The 25,475-nt window shown below is 36.2% G+C and overlaps 1 protein-coding gene across 1 annotated transcript in view; it reads right to left on the reverse strand.

The window, feature by feature from the left end:
- The window catches only part of LOC145291081 (otogelin-like protein), a 201,916-nt gene that overhangs the window by 22,944 nt on the left and 153,497 nt on the right, over window positions 1-25,475 (reverse strand). The window contains exons 33-36 of the mRNA XM_080136596.1: window positions 21,962-22,094; window positions 19,729-19,755; window positions 11,527-11,792; window positions 10,282-10,411 (exon numbers count right to left, since the gene is read on the reverse strand). Of these exons, the coding sequence (XP_079992722.1) occupies window positions 10,282-10,411; window positions 11,527-11,792; window positions 19,729-19,755; window positions 21,962-22,094 (556 nt within the window). The remainder of the gene's footprint in view (window positions 1-10,281; window positions 10,412-11,526; window positions 11,793-19,728; window positions 19,756-21,961; window positions 22,095-25,475) is intronic.

Here is a 25,475-nt window from a genome sequence, read left to right on the forward strand (position 1 = left end):
GGCAGGGTTGGCTGGTTACGTGGGGAGGAGCCTGGAGATGACGGTAAAGCTGTACCTAGTGAATGGCTTCCCAGAGGAAATCTCTGCGAACATGCAGAGAATCACGGGGTTCCATTCTATGGAAGTGGACGATCTCTTGGTCCACGCCAGAGTCCTAGTGAAAAATGTTAAAAGCCCAATCGTGGCTGCAGCTGTGAGTGGAAATATGTGCATGAGGCCTCACTTGAATGAGAGGCAGCCGGCGAGGTGACAGGAGGGGAGACCTGCCATCAAGTGTTTCCGGTGCCAGGGTCCTCATCTGATCAAGGACTGCAAAGAGCCGAGACCAGGGATCACGTGCTACCGATGTGGACAAGTGGGGCATATTAGCCACTATTGTGTTGCTGCACGGGACCATGGAAACGAGTGAAGGGGAGCTATTGCACCAGTGGTTACCCCTTCTGTGTGGAAATGGCGCATGGTGGAACATTGCCTCGGTTACCGGTGGTAGTCAATGGGAAGAGAGCCATAGCCCTTGTCGACACAGGCTGCACTACAACGTTGTTAGTGAGGAATGTCCCAAGGTCATGGAGCGGAACCAGGATTATTAGGACCGTGGATGGCAGGGATGTGAAATGTCTAGGAGAGACGACAGCGGAAGTAATGGTGCAAGGGGTGCCCATTGGACTGCAAGCCCTAGTGTTGAATCATCTGGTCGGTGGTGTCGACGTGATTATAGGTATGAGTGCAATTAACCGACTGGGGGGCGCTACGTTAAGAGGGGGCCAAGTGACGTTTGGACGTCTCGGCGCAGTGGGGATGGCAGGAGTGGAAGGTGATAGAACCGTCAGAACCCCAAAACCGGAGGTTTGCTGCATTGAGGACAAAGATTTCCTGGCGAAGTTTGATGGCGTGAGGTGGACGGTGGAATGGAAATGGATCTCCGGGCCCCCAGAACTACAGAATAAGGTGGGCCGCTACGAAAACACCCTGCAAGGAGAAATAAGAAAAGGATTCGAGGAAGAAGTGGAGAGGTGGATAAAAGAAGGAATTCTGAAACCGTGGACAAGGGAAGAAAAAGGAGTGTTGCCACTACTGGCGGTTGTTCAGCCTACCAAAAACAAGATTAGGCCCGTGCTGGATTTTAGGGAATTGAACAGACACATAGCCTGCCACACTGGAACGGGGATCGACGTATGTGAGGAGGTCATGAGGAAATGGAGAAGAATGGGGCGGGCCACTAAGATTGTCGATCTGAAATCGGCATATCTGCAGATCCATGTAGATGAAAAACTCTGGCAGTACCAACTGGTCCGATACAAGGGGCGGGTGTATTGTCTGACGAGGTTAGGCTTTGGGCTGAGTTCAGCCCCCAGAATTATGACTGCCGTGCTGAAGACAGTGCTGAGCAAAGACTGTACAGTGGAGGAGGCCACTAGTTCGTACATTGACGACATCCTGGTGGAGGAGGCAGAGGTGACAGCAGAGAAAGTAAGAAGCCATGTCGAGAAGTATGGGTTAACTGCAAAACCGGCGGAGGCCCTAGATGGAGGAGCGGTGCTGGGGTTGAAACTAAGGCGAGATGGAAAAGAAAGCCTTGTCTTCGAACGAGGGAATGCAATACCCGAAGTCGGATCTGAGCTGACGAGGCGAGAACTCTTCTCAGTCTGCGTGAGGCTGGTCGGGCACTATCCTATCGCTGGCTGGCTCAGGATAGCATGCAGCTTTATTAAACGACAAACAGGCACTGATGGCTGGGAGGGCCGTGTGACGAAGGAGGTCATGAACATGCTGCAAGAAGTCATTGCGAGAGTGAGGAATGAGGACCCAGTGAAAGGGAAATGGTATGTCAGCGGCGAAGACGCGGGTGTGGTTTGGTGCGATGCCAGTAATCTGGCGTTGGGCGTCGTACTAGAGATAGGAGGTGTAACTGTGGAGGATGCGGCGTGGCTAAGAAAAAACAACGACTTCTCCCATATCAACGTAGCAGAACTAGATGCCGCTATAAAAGGAATCAATCTGGCCCTGAAATGGGGATTGAAAATAATTGAAGTCAAAACCGATTCGGCAACGGTAGCGTCGTGGATTCGGTCGGCAGTAACTGGCGATAAGAGAGTTAAGACCAGGGGTGCTGCGGAAATGCTGATCAAGCGCAGACTCGGAGCACTCACCGACCTAATAGCGGAATTCCAGTTGAGAGTATCTGTTGTGTTGATCCCGTCAGAAAAAACAAGACGGATTCGATGACACGCGTGAAGAAGGCCTGGCTGCAGGAGGGAAAGGAGGTCTCCTCGGTATGCTGTGCAGGGGAAGAAGTCAAAGAGTCACACGAAATGCACCACTTTGGTCGAGAACGAACGTTATTCCTAGCCAGAGAGGTTTACCTGGAGACCACCGAGGAGGAGGTTAGGGAGGTGGTGGAGAACTGTCGAGAGTGCCAATCAACTGACCCTGGACCGTCCAGACACGAAGCAGGAGAGCTACACGTTGCGGAGGACTGGAAGCGATTGGCCATTGATGTGACACACTATCGCCACAAATTGTATCTGTCGATGGTCGACTGTGGACCGGGAAGGTTTGCCATCTGGAGAGAGATCAGGGCAGAAGCTGCATGGGCGATCGGAGGGGTCATCGAGGAGATATTTTTGGAGAGAGGGCCGGTTGAGGAACTCTTAATGGACAATGGGCCCGCTTTCCGATCAGAAGCCTTTAAAGGGGTGTGCGATAAGTAGGGAGTAAGGCAATTTTTCAGAGCAGCGTATCGGCCGAGTGACAACGGAATAGTGGAGAGGAATCATCGCACCATTAAAGCCGCTGCGGAAAAAGCAACGTATCACCCATAGAGGCGGTGTTTTGGTATAACATCTCGCCGAAGACCAAACAAGATGAGACAACTGTGCCTCATAGGGCCGTTTTCACATATAAGTGGCGGCATCCGTACAACAAAACAGCAGGAATTGAGAGTGAAGAAGCCACTATCAAAGTAGGTGAAGAGGTGTGGGTGAAACCCCCCAATGCACAGTGTACCACTCGTTGGAAAAGAGGGGTCGTAACAGGATTGCAGTCGAAGAACAATGTGATGGTGAATGGCGTTCCCCGGCATATCTTAGACCTGCGTCGTGTGACATTGCCGGTATGCAGTGAGGGCAGTGAAGAAGAGGAAATCGAGGGCCACCGAGAAGCAAATGATGCTGCTCGACCTGACTTAGGCCCGCGTTGTAGTGAACCTGAAAACGTTAACCCCCGAGAAGTTGTCCCTCAGAGGCCTCGACGTGAGAGGAGGCGGCCTGCTTGGATGGAGGATTACGAAGTATCCTATTGATCTCGAAGATCAGGGGGGGCGTGTGGTGTAAATGAAGAAAAAAGAAACAAGAACGACCGACTGCGTTTTTGTGTGGCTTACCTCGTGTTCATAATGAAGAAGAAAGAAACAAAAATGGCTGCCCTGTTTCTTTATATGCCTACAGGGTGACCACGAGGTATGCAAATGAGATGCTCCTGATTGGAGATAAAGAGGAGTGATTTGGGGAAGGGGGGCATTCTGAAGTTAGATTGCGAGCAGAGAAGTTGTATTTGTAGAAGAGAAAAGTCGGATTCGGGGAGAGAAAAGCTAAAGTTGCAGAAGTTCGTTTTGGAGTGGAGAGAAGACGCGTCAAGTGGTAACCAGAAAGTGAAAGTTCGGACAGCAGTGTCACACAGACGACAAATGTTAAGGGGTCAAAATTGGGGTCAAAGTTAAAAAATATTGACCTCTGCAGTCTCTACCAAATTATTCCGTTAATTTCTAGTCTAAACATTTGAACTTTTACATAATGGGTATTCAGAGATAGGGCAAGCTTTTTAATCAGTTTGGGTTGAAAATTTGAGTTTTCAACAGGTAAAAGTTCAAAAGAATTGACATTTGGCTGCCGAAAGGTCAAAGTTGAAAGAGTTTACTTTTGCAGATTCTACCAAACTCCTCCACCAATTTGTAGATGTAGGTAACTTGGGCATGGGTCAAACATTTTATTTTGATTTGAACTGAAACAATAAATATTAAGTGTTCAAAATTGGGTTCAAAGTTTTTTCAAATTTACCTCTGCAGTCTCTACCAAATTGCTCAGACAATTTTTGGTCTAAACATGTAAAATTTTACATAAAATTCACACATAGGGCAAGTTATCAGCAGTACAAAGGGCATGAGTCAAGCCGGGCAGAAATGCAAGTAGTAAATAAGGTTGGTGTTGAGAGTAATAGCAAATTGATAGCAAATAATTTTGGGTTTGAGATTAATAGTAAATTAATAGTAAATAAGTTTGGAGTTTAGAGTAATAGTAAATCAAGAGCAAATTTTTGGGTTTAAGATTAATAGTGAATAAATAAATAGATAAAAATAAATAAAATTAACATATTTACACATATGTGCTGACATAGAAGGAAGAATATTCTTCTAAAAATAGATAGATACATGAACACATAATATCCGGGTAAAGGAATTACCCTCCCACCTCTAAAAAAATATGGTCAAATTCTCTTTTGGCCAAGCAAAACGGGCTGGAAACCATAGTGTCTAAAACAGAGTGTTAATTTTCTTAAATTCATCTTTATCCTAACAAATGCTAACATGCTGCCTCGTTCATTTTTTTTTTCTTTTGTTTTGTTTTTTTTATTTATTTATATATATTTATTGAGTCTTTATTTTTTCTTGTTTTGCGAACTTTCTCTTGTCCTAAGCTAAAATTCGCCACCACCACCCTCCTCAAACAGGAAAAACGCTGTTCACTTTTTCTATATTCCAAGTAAACTAGCGTTGAAAAGTTTAGGCAAAATAAATTTCTGAATTTATTACAAACCGGGATTTATTTTTTCTATATTAGAAGATAGGACATTATTTAAATGAAAAAAAAAAATAGATAAAAATAAATAAAATTAACATATTTACACACATGTGCTAACATAGAAGGAAGAATATTCTTCAATAAATAAATAGATACATTAACACATAATATCTGGATAAAGGAATTACCCTCCCACCTCTAAAAAAAATATGGTCAAATTCTCTTTCGGGCCAAGCAAAACGGGCTGAAAACCATGGTGTCTAAAACAGACAATAAGTGTTAATTTTCTTAAATTCATCTTTATCCTAACAAATGCTAACATGCTGCCTCGTTTATTTTTTTTTCTTTTGTTTTGTTTTTTTATTTATTTATATATATTTATTGTGTCTTTATTTTTCCTTGTTTTGCAAACTTTCTCTAGTCCTAAACTGAAATTCGTCACCCCCTCCTCAAACGGGCAAAATGCTGTTCACTTTTTCTATATTCCAAGTAAACTAGAGATAAAAAGCTTTGGCAAAGTAAATTTCTGAATTTATCATAAACCGGGATTTATTTTTTCTACATTAGAAGATAGAAGGATTTTATTTAAATGAAAAAAAATAAATAAATAGAAGTGGAAACATACTTAATACCTACAACTTCCATATATTCGCATCTACTGGAAATCTGTCCATATATTTATTTAGTTAATTATATATACGGATTATGCCATAGCTTATAATTTACTTCAAGTTATACCTGTATACCTCCATATCAAAAATGACATTACTTGTATATACATTGAATATACATCTTAACCCTCCTGCCATCTAACATATTCAGAGTTTGGGCAACAAATTTTTAGTTTAATTCTTAATATCAAGCCATACTGTAACACACTATCCTATTCCTAAGCTAACATATAAATAAATAAAAAAAATTTAATTATAAATTTAAAGGAAAAATACTAAGCCATATATTAACTTCTTTCCAGCAAACCTGTTGCAAATATAGTTGCTTCCACTGCATGTACTTTTACTCACCCCCTTTTCCAGTAACAATGAAATAACAATGTCCCTTAATCACTTTGAGGAGTGTAACTTTTCAGTAGATATATAACCTTTACAAACTAACCCAGTAACATTAACTACTCACGCGGGTTCACAGAAATACCTAGATTAGGACCCAGGCGCAGGGCAAACCCTCTCGGTGCTGATGGACCCGTAGATCTTCCCAGATCATCCATCTAGGAGAAGGAAAACTCTTAAGCTAAACCTAAGAGAAGGGAGGCCTCTCCAGTCTTGGATGACAACCTTCCTAGAGCTGGTGACTCAAACAAATTACCGGTCTGCAAACTTAAACTGCTTAAGGAGTAGATAGGCACTGTCTATCGCCTGGCTTCCATACTCCTTTGCCTATTAGCCAGGCGCAGAGGTATTATCACACAGTTGTCGATCTTGTTTCCTGACTAGGGTAATGAATGCCGTTTTCCCGGCTCACGACACATCATATCCCTCTGAACTGGGCACTTGGGAGTGCTTGAGTGTCATAATGTCAGTGCAATTAGATTGGATTGACCTTCATCTGATGGGTTGAGGGTACCGGATTGACAGTTCCTGGCTGCTATTTCTGACTGGTAGTACAGAAGCCCTAACTCTTTGGTAGCGCTTAGAGTGGCTGCTCCATCAACAGTTGTATAATATTGGGATGTTTGTAGTGCCATGTTGCACATGGAAAGAGTCCCTGCACTCATCCCCGGTGGGTTTTCCTAAGGCCACAATCCTAGTAGATGAAAGGTCAGCTGATGGTCTACTTGTGTTGCATGTTGGTATTTTGCATAACCACTTGTTCAGCACCCCTTACCTAAATGAAACTCTTTAAAAAAAAAACATGACAGTACAATAAAAAATTACGCTTAAACCAGGCTTAAACTCAAACAAAACCAACTTGCCTCCTCCCTTGCGGCTTGAATTTACGAACATCCGTGGGCTTAGAACTAATTTAGATGATGTTGAAGCATTTCTCCTAACAAATACCCCAAGAAAGGACTGCACCCTAATAAACAAAGTCTCTGACAGCATAGATACAGCACTTTCCCTCGACACTAGCGCACAAGTGCATGTATTTGGTGACTTCAATGTCCACCACAACAACTGGCTTGGATTTTCTACTTACACTGACGCAGCTGGTAGCACAACACATAGCTTCTCTATATCTCATTCCCTATCACAGATGGTTACATTTCCAACCCGTTTCCCAGACCAGCAAGAACAACACGCATCAATTCTAGATCTGTTTCTGACCGCAGTTCCCGATGATTGTGTCACGAATGCCCACAACCCACTTGGGAACGATGATTATGCAGTGATAATGGTGGAAATCGCCCTAAACTCTAGAGCCCAAACTGAAGAGCCATAGCTCAAAACAAAAAGATATTATAAAAAGGCTGACTGGGAAGCCATCAGGGATCTCATCAGAGATGCCCCATGAGGAAATATTTTTCTTTTCCTGCTGAACAGTGAGCAAATGAGACCACTGAATGGTTCAAAACGGCAATTGAAGCACATGTTCCCACACAGAAATTTTATGGCAAGCCTCACTCTCCCCAATGGTTGACTTCTACTTGTGCAGCTGCCATCGCGCAAAGGCAACATGCATACCACAGATTTAACCGACATGTCCAGTTCAAAAAGACAGAAGAATATAGAAGCCAGTAGTAACTGTAAGAAAGAAATAGCAACATCTAAGAGAGAATTCACTGAAACCACCAAAAAACACATTGTAGCACAGAAATTAGGAACCCGTGATTTCTGGAAAACCTACTAAAATAATGGGCAATCAACAAACAATTCCCACACTATCAAACAATCATGAGGTTGTTTGCTCAGTAACCGAGAAGGCTAATATGCTTGCCAGTCGGTTTGACTCCAACTTCACACTGGACCCTGCTAACCACCACTTCCCTGACTTTCCTTTGCGGACAGACGTACACTAGACGATCTGCAAATTACCCCTTCTCAGGTGCATGCTATCATAAAAAATCTTGACACTTCAAAAGCATGTGAACCTGATCTCATGCCGGCTGTGCTATTAAAAAAGTGCTCTGCCGAAGTAGCTCCAGTTCTCTCCAAACTTTACAGCAAATGCCTTAATGAATCTCGCTTTCCTGACTGCTGGAAAACTGCTTCTGTGGTACCAGTTTTCAAGAATTCTGGCAAAAGAACTGACCCATCAAATTATCACCCCATTAGACTCCTCCCACTTTTCGCCAAAATATTTGAGACCATAATTAACCAAGCTGTAGTGCATCACCTTACAGATGCTAAACTTTTGACCGACTAACAATATGGATTTAGGCAAGCCCGTTCCACAGCAGACATCCTAACTGTAATCTCTGAACGTATATATCATTCATTGGACAAAGCAGGGGAAGGTAGAGCAGTAGCTCTAGATATATCAAACGCTTTTGACAGGGTATGGCATGAAGGTCTTCTTAGGAAAATTAGATCATATGGTATCACTGGATGAATACTTAACATAATTAAATCCTTCTTAGATAAGAGAAAAATTCAGGTTGTCCTCGATGGTCGTACATCTAAACAATATGATATAAATGTGCGAGTGCCTCAAGGGTCTATCCTTGGGCCTCTGTTATTCCTAATATTCATAAATGACCTCCCTGACAAAATTACCTCTGAGATGGGTATATATGCTGATGACACCACACTCTATAACAGGCATGACAGGAAAATAAATGAACACATATCTAAAGAATGGCAGAAACACTAGAGGATGACCTCCAATCTGTAGTGGAATGGGGACAAAAATGGATGGTCACATTCAATGCTGCCAAGACTAAGCTTGTTTCCTTCAATAATTACAAGAAACCTTCTCTTCCACCAATAGCAATGGCCAAAGACTCTTTATCTGAAAGTACATTTTTTAAACTCCTCAGCCTAACGTTCACAGGAAACATGAGTTGGAACAATTACATTGAGAGTATTGCCAGGACCGCTGCAAAGAAGGTAGGTTCTCTCTAACGTGCTAGAAGCTACTAATGCCTGAAAGTATCCTGTACCTCCATAAGGCCACCATTCGCCCATGTATGGAGTATTGTTGTCATATTTGGGCTGGTGCATCTGCTACTAGTCTCTCACTTCTAAACAAGGTTCAAAAGAGAGTCGCCAACCTAATAAGTTGTGAACTGTTATCTAAGCTTCAGCCTCTGTCCCATCAACGAAATGTTGCATCCCTCTGCCTGTTCTACAAGTATTTTAACGGTGAATGCTCCGACGAACTGCAAGCACTTGTAGCCCCTCAATGTAAATACCCCCGACAAACCCGACAAGCAGCTAAATCCCACCCCTTCACAGTAGAGATCCCTAGATGTAAGAGAGCCTTCTACTCCAGTAGTTTCTTCCCCAGAACCGCTAGACTTTGGAATTCCCTTCTGGGTCTCTGCTTCCCCAACTGTACTGCCATGCAGAAGTTCAAGTGTAATGTGAACAGACATCTTGCTGCCCAACTCCCTACATAATACCCCTGTAGCTTATGTCCCTGATAGTAACCACCTACATCAAAGTGGCAATGTGCCTTGTTTGGGGTGAAAATGTAATTTAAAAAAAAAAAAAAAATTAGTAGTAAATAAGCTTGGAGTTGAGAACAATAGTAAATTAATAGAAAATAATTTTGGGTTTGAGATATATAGTGAATTAATAGTAAATAAGCATGGAGTTGAGATTAATAGTAAATTAATAGCAAATAATTTTGGGTTTGAGATTAATAGGGAATTAATTTGGGTTTGAGATTAATAGTGAAATAATCTACCTATTGTATCAATAAAAGTGAAATTGTCTGTGTGTGTGTGTACATTTCCCTAGCAAACTACTCTGTCAATTTTTAGTCTACAGACTCGAGATTTGAAATAAGGGGTATTGAGATTTCGGAAACTCTTTTTAATCGGTTTTCGGCTAGAAATTTGACTGCCAAGTGCTCAAAGTTTAATGATTTGAGCTTTGAAAATGCTACCAAACTCCTCTGCTAATTTTGGATGAAAACACTTGAAATTTTAGATGTAGGTTACCTGGACATGAGTACAAACTTTTTAATATATATATATATATATGCATATAAAGTTATTAACATTATATAGAGCTCGAACAAAGCCAGGCTGCACTGCTAGTATCTTAATAAGATAAAGTTTTTTGAAGCATACTCTGATTTCACTCATTCATTACAACGATGTACATTTGATAAATAAAATGTTCTAATTTATGTATATTTAAATTTTATTTTTAGCTCACATGGAAGACAAGATAGAATTATTTTTTCTTCATTTTTAACTTTATGTTCATGTAGAAAAAGATTCAAAGTATAAAAGTTTTATAGATTACATGTATTATATTTTGTAAAAATTAACTCAGAATTACCTGAATTAGTGAGTTATGAAATCAATAAATACAACTTTACATAGTTGAAGCAGAAAAAAGTTGAAGACAAAACTTACTTTCTTCACATGCACGAATACTGAGCTCCATTCTGACACCGTCATTAGAAACTTTCTTTTGTAAGAAAATTTCAATTTTGACAATTCTCTTGATACGTTGCAAATTTAACAACTGACTGGGGAAAATATTCTGTAAAAAAATAAAGAAATAAGAAAATATTCTGTCAGAAAATAAAGAATGATGAGCTTTCTTGTCCTTGTTGACAGTTGGAAGTCCCTAGCATATGATCGCAATTAGTGAAGGACACTGATATACAGGGGCACAGAACACTTTGAAGCAGCTAAGATAAACCAAGCTAAGCTCAAGAGAGCATGTAGGAAATGCCAAACTTAGCCACTCAATCATGGAGATCTTTGGTCTGTGAGGTATGTGACTAGGTTCTGTTGTCCAAAGCAGATCTTGTTAATCACATGAAAGCACACAATAGTAGACAGGAGTATCACATATGCTGTGGTTAAGTTGGTAGATTTTGTCAACATGGTGGACCAACTAACATGAATATTGTCAAATTAGTGATTATCACCAATAGCATTGTCTAAATTACTATCTCAACTAATGTCGTATTACATATGCTATATCCCAAATATAAATATAATAAAATATATATATAAATATATATAAATATAATAAAAGCATATTATAAATATATTGTAATTTTTAATATCTTTAATTTGATTCTACTTATATTTTTTCTTCATATACTTGATTTTATTTTTTTATATTCCTCATATTCTTGCAAAATTTTCTGAAAATATAAGCAAGCAATAATCTCAAGTAGATTTTCATAAGTTGTTAATTTTTTAATCCAGTGGCATTCTTCTTCTAGTGTTTTTTCAATCAAGGGTAGAGAGTCTAGTCTATTATTTTATTTACAACGACTAATAAAATATCTACATATGTCTACACCATATCATATTTTGTTTAAGTTATTGTCGTTAGATTTGAATTATAAATGTACTGCATTAAATCTAATGCCAAACAAACCATTTTAAACACAAATATCTATTTTTTAGCATAAGCCACTTTATTGTATTTAACTTAACATTCTTCATTAATTGTAAAAATATTACATAGGAAAAAAATTTCTAAAATTTCAGTTAATAATCGAGATAATCATCATATTGTTGACAATGTGAGAAGGATAGGTCATATTTTGATGTATAATATTTTTGTAAGATCATAAAATATAAATTTTACAAAAAATATTATAAGTAAAAAGAATTTAAAAAACTAATATAACTCACCAAAATTGCTTCAGTTGTAGAATCATCAAAAGTTAGACGTACATCATAATCATTTATATTAACAGTGTTTTTAAGTTGCATATTATGAAGAAATTTAGGTTGAATATCAACAATTATTGATGGATTAAGATCATTTGCTTTGGAAGAAAAAAGTTGTCCATTAGCAACTATATCTCTCGTGCTTCCTTTGGTGCTTGATGCAGTAATATTCACATTGCCTTGATCAATTTCCGAAATTGAGATAATTTCATACGAAGTACATGGCTCTGTTAAAAAAGAAAATAAATTAGATTAAAAATAATATAGGTTTATTATTTGGATTATTTAGGCTACTGTCTTCATCTTGGATGTTATTCTTAAAACATTTCAACTGATGTAATCTCACAACTATCTTCAGGTGTGTCTTGGTTCACTCAGACGTTTGTATGAAATTTCAAACCATACTCTTTAATCTATGAGGTAAATTGCTTTCATTTAGTCAGCCATGGCTAGGTAGAAATCTTAAATAATTCTTCATTATATTTTTAGTATAGCCTGTACTAAGGATTGAACCTTCAACGTTCAGAAGACTATCACTTAGAATAGATTATTTTGGACCTAGTCATACTTTAGATGTGTAATGGTACTAGTTATGTGTGTAAAAGAATTTCTATGAAAAATATATAAATGTTTATACATTATTTACTTCTTATTTGTTGACATATAAGAATACAAAATGTCTTTAAAAAATATTTTGTTTTAAAGAACAGAATATGTAATTCATTGATTAAATAAAGAATTTAGTTAAAAGTTTTGAACACATTCACAAATTTAACATATAGATTCCCAAGTTAATAAGATGCACCTAATTGTCGGAGGTTACATCAGCCAAAACATTTTGAGAATAATATGTAAAATGAGGACAATAGCTTGAATAATCCAAATTATCAATCCTCGTCTTTAAAATTCTTAAACAAAAAATAGTTTATTATTTTATTTATGTTTTCAAATGTCTGAATGTCAATAGAATATAGAAACACATTTATAAATTCCTGTTATGATTTTTTCATTTTTTCTGTGAATAAATAAATAAATAATAATAATAATCAATGGTAAAAACTGTTGCAATAACTCAAAATGATTTAACAGTTATCAAAAGAGGCAGAAATGCTGTAAATCTGAAATTTGTCGGTCAGACTCCAGGGAACACCACTTATTATAGTAAATAAAAGATGAAGAAGAAGAATATCAGAGATCGAATACTGGTAGGTAGAAATTATCAATGTAGCAAACAAAAATAATCAAGAGGAAGAAATGGACCATAAAGGAAGATGTGCACATCTATGTTTATCTGACTACTAATGTGTTGCTCAATTCTTGTCTCAATCACTTTCAAGGCCTTTCATCACATTCCTGCATAGGTTGCCGTTCTATAAATATGGCCCCTAACTTAATAGCCACAAACACTTCAATGACAATATAGCTCATTTGGGACAGAAATACCAAGTGACTGAAGAAGATGGAAAGATCTTCAGGAAATTGATGAAACAATTTGAAAGCAAAGAAACACTCAAGACAACTTGAAGAAAAATGGCAAACTGGAAAGCACCTTGACATGACAGAATACATGGATTCCAGCTTATAAAGTTCCTGAGCCTACATTAAAGACTAATATAAAATATAAAATGTATGAATGAAGCAGCCAGAGTGGTGTGGATGATTTCAAAAAGAATTAGATTCAAAATCACAATGATAAGGAAATGATCTTAAACAAATTACAAACCGATAACCTGCCTATCAAAATTGTAGAAAATCTTAACAGAACAACTGAACTAACAGATCTATTATTACTAGACGCTTAAGTTCAAAGTTGCAATATGCCTTATTTGTGGTGAACATACCTAAAAATTAAAAAAAAAACAGCAAGTAACAAAATCATAACTTCATAGAAACATGGTGACTGGAAATGAAAACCCAAAGAAAACATCCGACAGAGATAAAAAAAAATAGAGGTAATTTTCAGCTAGAATCTATCTGCTACATTTTTATCAGAGTATCATAGACATTATGTCACTCAAACATATATTCAAGAAATGCAAAGGTGAATATAAATTCACAAGCACAAAGAAAAAAATTAAACCATCTCATGTATATAGTTTATTTTTTATTAGTAATGTGAACAAACATTTTGCTGCCTAAATATAGTCTCACTGAACAAAGAGTCGAAAAGATAATCAACATCATAAATGAATGCAGCAAAAGGAATAAAAAAGCAGACATGCCTGAGTTGGGAAGGAAATCCACTGCAAACGACTGCACTTTCAACATACAGACAAATAGAAGATGCACAAACCAAAATAAAGTGAGAGTTACAAAACATCCAGAACAAAACTCAAGGTTCACTTTCTACTCTCCTTAAATAAATTTGTAAATATGTTTAGATTGAATTTACAAACTAAAAAATAATCAATATATATATATATATATATATATATATATATATATATATATATATATATATATAACTGACGTTTTTATTATTGGAAATTCCTTAAAAATAATATCGAAATGGCGTCAAATTTAAATATGTAAAATTTTCTAAAACTAATTAACTAATCATTATAAACTTTGGAATATAACTGCTAAATGTAAGAGGTCCAGCAATAGGTATTAGACATCAATTAATAAATATTCTCCAAATTTCAGTTTCTTTAGATCATTTTATAGGGTTTATAAGGGGAATAACTTGGGCACAACTTCCCATTTTAAAATTCAAATACATCAGTTTTATATTGAATTTGATCTTATATATCTTGATTTTAATCTTTGTACGGAAGACATATAAGTAATGAAAAAGTGTTTTGTTTAGAAATTATTTTTATCCGAGCTGAGTATATATATATATATATATATATATATATATATATATATATATATATATATATATATATATATATATATATATATATATATATATATTGAAATTTAAGAAAAAGTTTTATAACTATATTTTCAAACATATCCTACAAGATGCTATCTGGGAATACAATAGAAATTCCTAATAGGATAATCAATGCTCATTATTGGAAATACAGCATCAATAGTGAGTTTATAAGAGCCAGCAACAAAAATATTATTCAAGATTGAATATATTTATTTGTTTAATAAGATCTAAATATTTCTTAAATCTAGGCTTTTTAAAAGAGATTCTTTTCTCATCAAAGGGATAAAACATTCTCTTATTTGAAAAACAAACGCTTTAAATACTTTTTGAAAATTATTTCAAAAGAATTGAGAAAAATATTTTATTAATTATTAATTATTATTGATAAGTGATATATGTAATCTACAGTCGCAATATGTTGCTCTTTGTATGTATGTATCTCTCTATCTGTCTATCAAGATAGATCATAGCAGAAGTAGCTAACTTATTAATATTGTCTGTAAACTGTTTTGCCAAGTGAATTAAATTATAAAAGTTTTAAGTTTTCAAGCAATGAAAAAGTATGCTGTCATTTATGTTGATGATTGATTGAAGTTGTCTTCTGCTTCCAGGTGTTGAGTGAGGATTGGAGGCTTCAGCTTACCTAACCAAGGTAAATAGAAGTCAGCATGGTAGCAGAACTGGAGACTGGTGCAGTAGTGGTAAATTTTAATGTATTATAGTTGCATCACCTTCCTTTGAGTCTACATATGACAATGGTGTCCCAGCAGGCTTCCAAGGCTCTACAGAGTTTGAGGACGCCCCCAATCCTTCTGGATGAGGAGAGTTACCATGAGTGGAAAGAGGACCTTAAAGTGTGGGAACTGTTCACTGATCTTGAACTTAAGATACTCAGACATTTATTGCTTTTGAAAATTTTTATAGTTATCTAAGGTCCTCTGGTGTTAGCATTACTGATTTTTTGGTGGAGTTTGAATATTTGCGGCATAAGCTTGAAAAACAGACAGTTGTACTGCCTCAGAGTGTTGGCATTCATGCTTCTGATAGCATCTAATATATCTAAAGAGAATGAGAGACTGGCTCATGCCACTTGCCAAGAGATGACATGCAAACATGAAGGCTTCTATATTGAAAATCTTTGGGGACCCTGGGACAGATAGTGGTGGTGGTGGTGCCCCATGTATTAAGGCTGAACCTGTTATGAAAACTGAGCATGAGGATGCTCTGCAATCTGGCTGGCATGAAGGCTGGCATGGTCGTGGTTTCAATAGAAACTCCCGTGGCAGAGGATTTGGTGGTGGATCAAAGATTTCAAGCAGTAAAGCACCTTCATATAACCCCTTTGAGTCATATGGTTATCAGCAGGTTAATCCAATTGGTAAAGATGGTAGACTGTTGAGATGCTTCTATTGTGATTCAAACAAGCATTTAGCCAGATATTGCTCTTAGTCTCGTGATAAACCTACTCAAGAGATCAATATTGTACTGTTGAATTCTGAACCTGAGATAAGCACCCTGGTTAAGGAATCATTGGGTAAGGGTGTTTTGGACAGTGCATGTACTAGAACTGTTGCGGGTGAAAGCTGGCTGAGGTGTTTTTATGATACCCTAAGTGAGGAAGATAGAGCACTTGTCAAGAGATCAAATGTAAAAACAAAGTTTAGGTTTGGTGATGGGGTTGAAGTGATGTCTTCTCAAGAGGTTCAGTTTCCTGTTATTATTGGTGGGAGGAGACTTATGATTAAAGCCAATGTTGTTAGTAATGAGATACCTCTTCGCCTTAGCAAATCTTCTATGAAAAAGGCAATGGATTTTATTAGGTGATTCTGCTAATATATTATGTGAAACTTCATTGCACTTTATCGGGACATTATTGTATTCCCTTAAACTTCTCACATCTTGGATTAAACAATGTTCTAAAGACCTCGATAGTTCTTCATACAGAATTATTGAAGGCATTGTTGGAGAATGATAAGTGGAAGAAAGCAATTAAGCTTCATACACTATTCAATCATGCATCAAAGGAAAAATTGTGCAAGCTGGTCAGGGAAAGTAAGGATTTTTGTGATCGTGATTTTCTTCGATTGAGAAGTGTTGTGATACTTGTGAGATATGTTTGAAATTTAGATGACTCCCATCGGGCCCAATTGTTGGTTTATCATTATCTACTGTTTTTAATGATGTAGTGTGCATGGATTTAAAGGAGTATATTCACAAGATTTGGATACTTCATTTGATTGATTCTGCTACAAGGTATTCAGCTGCATGTCTAGTTGATAGGAAAAAGCAAGATGTGATTGTGCAATGTGTGTACAAAATATGAATATGTTACTTTGGATCACCTCGGAAGATTCTGACTGATAATGGAAACGAGTTCTCCAATGACAGGTCCAGGGAGATGAATAAGAAGTTGAATGCTGAGACCACTACAATGACTGCAGAATCTCCATTTAGTAATGGTATTGTTGAACGTCATAATGCAATCGTGGCTGAAGCCATGTTGAAGACAATTGAAGATGTTAATTGTGACCCAGATGTTGCTTTGACTTAAGCTGTTAGTTCCAAGAACACATTGCAGAATCATGGTGGTTTTAGTCCAAATCAGCTCGTGTTTGGATGAAATCCAAATACCCCCTTCAGTTCTGGTGGATAGTCCCCCAATAAAGTACTTCTTCAGATGTGATTTGAAACAATATAAACGCTTTACATAGTGCGAGAAAGAACTTTATTCCAGTTGAGTACGGTGAGAGAATCTGTAGAGCTCTGCGTCATAAGGTGAGAACTTACGCTGACACTCAACGTGTGAGTGGTGGCAGAGTCTTCTATCGACGAAAGAATAAGAAAGGTTGGAAAGGTCCTGCTATAGTTCTTGGCTGGGATGAGCAGTTTATTCTTATTCGTCATGGAGGTGCTCCTTACATCCCTGTCACTTGATGAAGGTGAAGCCAGATCTTCCTCTTGCCTCTGGTGAGGTCAGCCAGAAGAAGAAAACTATTATTCAGGATAGCAGGATAGATGGGCAGAAGACTGAGGATGTTGATGACTGTGATGAATCTCTGAATGATTGTTCTGTTGATGGTGGTCCACATCAAGATGATGAGATAGATGATATTGCTGATACTGATCTTAAAGATAATACTGTTAGACCTAGTAGGAACTCTTATGTGAGGTATAAGCTGTATAATAAGACCGAATGGAGTCAGGCTAAAGTTCTGAGTAGACAGCCCATACAAACGGGTAAGTATCGAGACTGGATTAATGTGCATATTGATGAACATGAAGAGCCCATCTATGTAAATTGGGATCATGTAGAAGGATGGTGTGAATTGCCATTTCCAGAACATTTTGACAAAAACCCAGGAATTATCTCAAAATGTGGTTGATGCTAAGCAAATTGAGTTGGATAATCTAAAGAAAAATGATGTATTTGAAGTAGTTCCATTTGTTGGACAGAATACTGCATCATCTCGTTGGATATTGACTGAGAAGTTTAAAAACAGCGAAAGGAAGATTAACGCTTGTTTAGTTACTGAAGGATTTGAGGAGGATTCTACACTACTGAAAAAAGACTTGCCTACATGTACCAGGGAAAGTCTCAGGATAGTGTTTCTTGCTGCTATTAATTCTTGACAGTTACAGTCGTTGGACATTTCTGCTGTATTTTTACAAGGTAACCCCATGGAAAGGGAGGTATTCTTGAAGACTCCAGAGGATATCTGTCCTTGTAATGAGGTTTGGAAACTGAAGAGGTGCATCTATAGATTAAATGATGCTCTTAGGTCATGGTATGAGAGGGTAAAGGAAGTTCTTTTGGAATTGGGTGGTGCTCGTAGTGCCTTTGATAATGCCTTGTTTTTGTGGCATAACAGCAATGGCGAATTAAAGTAGCATACTGTGCACTCATGTGGATGATTTTGCTTTCTGTGGTGATCTACAATTCAATCTCAATGTTGTTGTTGGCCTTATGCGACATTTTAAGATTAACACCCATGACTGTGGATCTTTTAAGTATGTATCACATACTTGGATGCATCACAAAACTCATCTGGAATTCAAGTTACACAAAATGCATATGTGGATAGTGTGAAGCCAATTGTTGTTCGAAGAGAAAGATGTATCAGAAAAGATAATCACCTTACTATTGAGGAATGTGCTGATCTGAAGAGACTAGCAGGTCAGTTGTTATGGGTTGCATCTTAAACGGATTTAAGTTTTGAGACTTGCATGATTAGTGATACTGGAAAACAGCCTAAGGTCAGTCTACTTTGTGAAGTTACCAAAGCTGTTGCAAAACTTAAAAGGGAGCAACTTGGTCTTTATTTCCCTGTCTTAGATGATTTCAGAAATTTGAGTGTGGTTATCTATTTTGATGCTACCCATGCTAGTATACTAGACAGATCCTCACATGGTGGCCATATTGTATTTGTGAAAGGGGACAATGGAAAAGTTATTCCTATTAGTTGGCAATCGAAAAGATTGGTAAGAGTAACAAAAAGTCCTTTGGCTTCAGAGACCCTTTCGTTGACTGAAGGAGCTGATTCAGAATATCTTGTGGCCTCTCTTATTTGTGAAATATTTAATTTGGATAAATTGCCTCATGTCATTTGTTATATGGACAATAAATCTCTAATGGATACTCTTGAAACCCAAATGTTATATGTGACAGAAAACTCAGAGTGGATGTAGCAAGATTAAGAGAAATGATAAGTGACCAGAAAATAATTGTACACTGGGTTAGTGGATGCATTGACCAAAAATGGAGCCTCTACAGCATCTTTAGTAGAAGTTATGAACTACTCCCTTTTGTAAACCAGTGGCTAGAAGTGGATATATGTGAATACTATAGTGTATGTGTATATAAGTTTATAAGTGGTGGTGGTGGTTCTTTACAACCGGACATTTATCCATACAAATTTTCTATAATCCTCATTTGGATGGAAAAGAAGACAAAATGAAGAAAGAAGAGAGAAGCAATGTTGATGATTGATTGAAGTTGTCTTCTTCTTCCAGGTGTTGAGTGAGGATTGGATGTGTCAGCTTACCCAAACCAAGGTAAATAGAAGTCAACAATTTATGTTACAAATACATTAGTACTAATAATAATTGTTAATAATCAATATTTTAAAGTTACAGAATGAAAGGAACGTTATTTTTAAGTCTATGGTTATAATTTCTCACTCAATATGGACAAGTGTTCCAACTAGTAATACTGAAGATTATTATATGTGTATTGAAGTAAGAGTTTTTTCTTTCATTAATTATTGATAAAATTAAATTACCTATTGTTGTAGGAGGGACGGTTGTAGCTGTGAAAAGAAAAAAAAAAGGTTAAAATAATAAAATTTCATTGTTCAAATTTTAATTTAAAAAATTATATATATGAGTGTATTAAAAATTTTGCGAAATATTCAGGAAATGAATTAGTTTTACAAAAATGACAAAAGCTCATTCTCAACATAGATGCTAGTCAGGTCAATGTGCTTTTCAAGTCAATGTTTCCAGGTTCAAAGAGTCTTTGAAAAATTCTGTAGGTTTTTAGAGCAAAGTAGTGGTACATTGTTTTGCTTCTTCTGTCATTAAAATGAGTTTCTTCAATTTTGTTCGATAATTTTAATGAGAAATCACTTAGAAGATTCTGTTGCTCAGACCGTACCTCTTCTGAAACTCATTATGATGAAAGCTTGCTTCAGTCACAAATTATCATAGAGAATTTAATTTGCTTACTCATCGCGAATGTCATGGGATGTATCTATCAGATTGAGAGTTATTCTTCTTTAATAAATTTTTGAGCAGTCTCAATGTCTTCACTATTTTTTGATGTTCTTGATCTTTCTTAGTGAGGGTCATTTTAAAAACAGTCTCTTCCATCTTTGAATCATTGAATCCACTTGTAAACTGTAGTCTTTTTGGAGAATTAGCTTCATATTTATTTTTCAGAGCCTCAATGATCTGTATTCATTTCCACCTGAGTTTTATCAAAAATTTGATATTCAACCTTATCACAAAATATGTTTTCCATGGTTGAATAAGTAGCTTCTCTTTTAGAGGGTTTGAACAAGACAAGATTGCATGACACTGATTGTAAATAAAAAAACAAGATAAACACTCAGCTAAGTGCTCTGATATGTTTTAACTAGTTTAAATTGATACTTCTTTAGCTATTAAAAATTTTGGTGAACTTTTTGATTCGATATATTCGATATATTCTGTCGACAGTTAAGTACCCTATTTGTAATACCCCAGCTCCCAAATCCAACCCCGCCTCCATCCATGTTTATATATTTTTTGGGGCTGCTATTCCAGAAAGACACTCATGTCATTTTTATTATTCCCCTTTTTTTTTTCTTTTGTTTGATTTCATTATTTTTTTTGCTTAATTTCTCATTTGCTTGACCTCACCCCAACCCATTGAAGTGTTACATTAAATTTCATTTACATGCAGCCCTTATGATATTTTATCCACGTGTTGTCGTTCTTGCTTTGTGTTTGAATTGTTCATGGTTAAATGAATTATTCATGAATCTCAGACGTGTCATTTCAGGGCGCGAATCCGCACCCAACACGCTTTAAATCTTTTTCTATTATTTTTATTCTGTGTTACAAGAAGGTAAGGCTGAAGCGCCATTTTAGAGTCGAAGATTCTAACCAGGGCGATCACCCCGACTTAGCTTCTCCCAGCCCGTAACAATATATATATATATATATATATATATATATATACACACACTATTTTCCATTTTTACATCAAACCAATTATTCCTCTATCGATGCCAAATATATGCTTGTCATAAGTTTGCTAGTTTTTAAACTACATATTACATAAATTTTTACCTCTAAAAAGTAAAGTTAACTTATTTTTAAGCACAGGAAAACTGTTATAGGAAAATTAAATTTTTAAATTGTCTTTGATAAATAGAAAAAAGTTTTTAACTAAAATTTATTTAAAAACTGATGATTAATAAAAACTTAAATTAAAATTTTAGTGACCCTATATGATATGTCTACCTACCCATTAATATTTTTATTATTTATGTAAAAAGAAAATATTTTTGGATGGTTACTTAATATGTTCACACCATACTGGGTTTTCAAATAATTTAGTATATAAATTTATTTCTACCCTGATATTCTTATACCAAGTATTTATCAATACAAAGTTTTACGTTTGTCATAATTGAAAATATTTTCTTTAATAATGTGTCACCTATGTTGGATGCCATTGGATACATTGTATAGATGATTAAATAAAACCAATAAGTTAGGAAGATATTGATTTAATATTCAAAAGGAACAACTAAAATAATATATGGTTGCAAAAATTAATTTAAAATTAAACAACAAATTTTTATGACAATAAAACATAAAAGTATCATGATTCTACAGTTTTTTTTCCTAAATATGAATAAAGATTTATTTTGCTATTTTGAATATTTAATAATTACTTTGAATCGCAGTATTTATATTAAAATATATTTAATTTATTTAAAATTGTATGTAATTAAAAATACTCACATCTCACTATACAATCCTTGATGCTAATATCTGTTTCAAGACATTTACGAGGAATTAATTTCTTGAAATTAATTTCTATCTTGTAAATAGCTTGATCTTGTGGTAAATTTACAATATGATTAGGTTGAAGATTCTGCAAATAAAATACATAAGATACGATAAAAAAAACTTTTTTTTTAATTGCAAGTATTCATTATAATGCAGCATTCAAGTCTTAGTCTTATATGTACAGTATCCCACTAATAAAAAAAAATGTGATTTTTATAAAGTACTAACCTTCAAATGCCATGTATCAAAATTTGCACCCAATCAGATTATCATTTTACAAATTATTTATTTAAGTGATACAACTAATGCAAATTTTCAAAACAATGGGAAAATTCAAATGTGTTGATAAATCATTGCTTTCTGATAGAGAAAACTACTCTTCAAGTAAAGCAATGGCTTGATAAGTGCTATTATTAGTGCACAAGATAGCAAAGGAGTTGAAAATATCAAAAGTATGTGTATTCACCATTTCTATGAACACTTGTAAATGAGAAAGCTACATTTAAAATGGGTGTCACATTTGTTTACAGTCGATTTAAAAACATAACAATGTATCAATGCTTTAGAGTGTTGTTTGCTATTGTTTCAATGCAACAAAAACGAGTTTTTGCATTAATGTGACAATGGGTTAAACATGGATTCACTATTTAACTCCAGAATCAAATCGGCTGAGTCAGCTGAGGGAACAGCAGAAGATGAAAGTGACCAAAGATATGGTATCAGCAAGCAACGTTTTGGCGTTCAGATTTTGGTTATCTTTCATCAAGAAAGTGCACCATACCACAAATCAATCACAACAATGGACCTCCAGATTTAGTACCCAGCAATTACTATCTATTTGCAGACTTTAAAAGAATGTGCAAGGAAAAAAGATTTATCTCATATGGAGAAGTTATATCATATATTATATATATTGTAGAATGAACTGGATTTGAACTTGGCATACCCAGGTTTTCAGTCTATTAACCACTTAGCACCCCCTCCCAAAGCATCAAACTGTTAGAAGTATTGGAATCAGTGCATTACCTTAAAAAGAGACTATATTCATGAATAAAGTTGAATTTTGCCTAAAAGTCATTTCATTAGTTAGGCCCCGAACTTATTGAGTGATGTAACATGTACAATACTTAGCAAATATTCTAAATTCAAAATATGAGTATCTATCAGCATCATATTCAGTTTCATTTCCATTTTATTTTTGGCATGTGTTGGCAGCTTTCTATTTGCACACATCTTTCTATACTGCCCAGATTTAATCTTCCTTCTGATTGAAGATTGTTAAAACTGACACTACACATTCATCATATTTCATTCTCATCATTTCTCGCCATGTAGCACATTGTCCATACTCACTGGCCATGTTTCACTTCCATACTGTGTAAACATGCCTGATAAACTCTTTTTTTGGTCAACAGTGGTAATGCTTTGTTGATTATAATGGCACAGTTTCAATTTAGATATAATCAGGAGTCATATGCTGCCTATTATGAGTCGATTATTGTGCTATTTGCTTGTGTGATTGCATGAATTAGGAGTGGGTGGAGTAAGTTAGTGAGTTTTTGCTATTACTAGCCAGCAAAACATTTACCTCTGTCAACCAAGAGAAGAGTCTATCAGGCCTGTGTATGTAGTGTAATGATGTATAAAAATGAAACCTGGCTAGTGAAGGTTGAGGACATGTTTTACATGAAGATAAATTATATAAGAATGATATATTGGATGTATGTCTTGCATATGATCCTTGAAATTACTGCTAGCCATTTCTATGAAATTTTCAAGGCCAAAATAGATATTACTGCTGCCAAAAACAACTCTAGAAATGCTGTGAAAAATGAGTGATTTAGTTTAAAGGACTGTTGTATGAACGTGCCAACTTAGGCTTGATATCTCTAAAAACCATCAGTAGAAACCTGGGACTTGATGGTGGAAGTATTAGGTTGAAGTTAGAATCAAGGAAAAGCAGGCATACTTCAAAGTTTACAATACACTTAAGGCAGGTAATGTAGTTGACACCAAAGAAGTAAAGCCTGTTTATGCTGAAACCAAACTGGCTATCAAACATCTAGAGTTTGCTAATTCAAAACTTTTGATAATATATAACCTAATGGTAATGATGCCTACCAGTCAGCCAAAGAAATGGATAGCACTAACCAGGATGTTATGGACGAAAAGTGTATCCGAAATGATATTTACAAGATCACACTTAGTGGTGGAGGTAAGATGAAGGTGTAAGTGGAACACTATGCAAGAATCCTAAATGTGAAGTTTGAATGGCCAAGTAACTTGCTTCCTGAGGTATCGCAAGTCACTGATCATCCTTTTACTCCTCCTCATGTGTCTGTAATATTGATTAAAAGGACTATTCACAGAATGAAAAATGATATCATTGAGATGCTCCAAGCTGCTGTCAAAAAGAATTAAGTTGGTGAGGCAATTGCCTGAAATAACTTTCTGTTATGGCCAGATTTCAAAGGAACAGGAGCTGGGCTACATCTTAAACCTTACCTGTAGCAATTATTCTGGCCTTAAGTTTGAACGCATTCATGAGATGATTCACAAGTGGTTGCCAGTTGTCTTGTAATCTTGGTAGGTACTTTGATGGGCAATGATACATCTTAGTGGTGAAGTATGGGCTGTCTATGTTGTCAAGGGTATGTATGCAAATGGTTAAAGTCTTGTTTGTGCCAACAGTCAATACCAGAAGAAGTTTAGAATAGGGGTTATGTTCATCAGAGCTCTGTACTCAACTACTTCTCTTTATTCTAGTTATAGGTGCTGTAAAGTGAGTTTCATATGGATATCTCATGGGAGCTTATGTATATAGACATTCTTGTTGTTATTGCGGATTCTCTACAGGAGTTCATCTCCAAATTGCATACATGGAAGATTGACATGGAGACTTGGTCAGCATAATGAAGACAAATTTTTAATCTTCTGTGTTCATCTCAACCCCTTGGAAGATGCTAGCATACTTCTTTGCACTGTCTACCAGAGAGACGTGAGTGTAAATTCCATTGAATGTTCTCAGTGCAAACTATAGGTTCACAAAAAGTGCAATGGTTATAGGGAAGCTAGTAGTTGAGCCAAATTATGTGCAGTGCACATGTCAATATTGCTTACTCAATTAATAGTCAAGCTCTGTCTATGCGGATGTTAATGGCATCCATGATGTTGAAGCTACTTTTGCTACTTGGGCAATATGCTGAATGTTGGCTGTTATTGCAAATACTATCAATACTCGCTATTGTGTGCCTTGGGGAAGGTTCTGGAAGCCAATCTTTACATCTTGGTACATTTCCTTCAAGATTCAAGGCAAAGTTTTTTCATCTGATGTTTGCTCTGTCATTTGGCATTTAGACATAACCCTGAACACTTTTGATCTGCAACAGGTTAAGCATATGGATTGTGCAATGATCAGGTTGATATGTGGCTGTAAACTGGAAGAAACGATCCCTTAAACCATACT

This window comes from Euprymna scolopes, chromosome 12 (genome assembly GCF_053919585.1).
Source record: "Euprymna scolopes isolate OS-2025 chromosome 12, ASM5391958v1, whole genome shotgun sequence".
In the NCBI taxonomy this organism is placed as follows: domain Eukaryota; kingdom Metazoa; phylum Mollusca; class Cephalopoda; order Sepiida; family Sepiolidae; genus Euprymna; species Euprymna scolopes.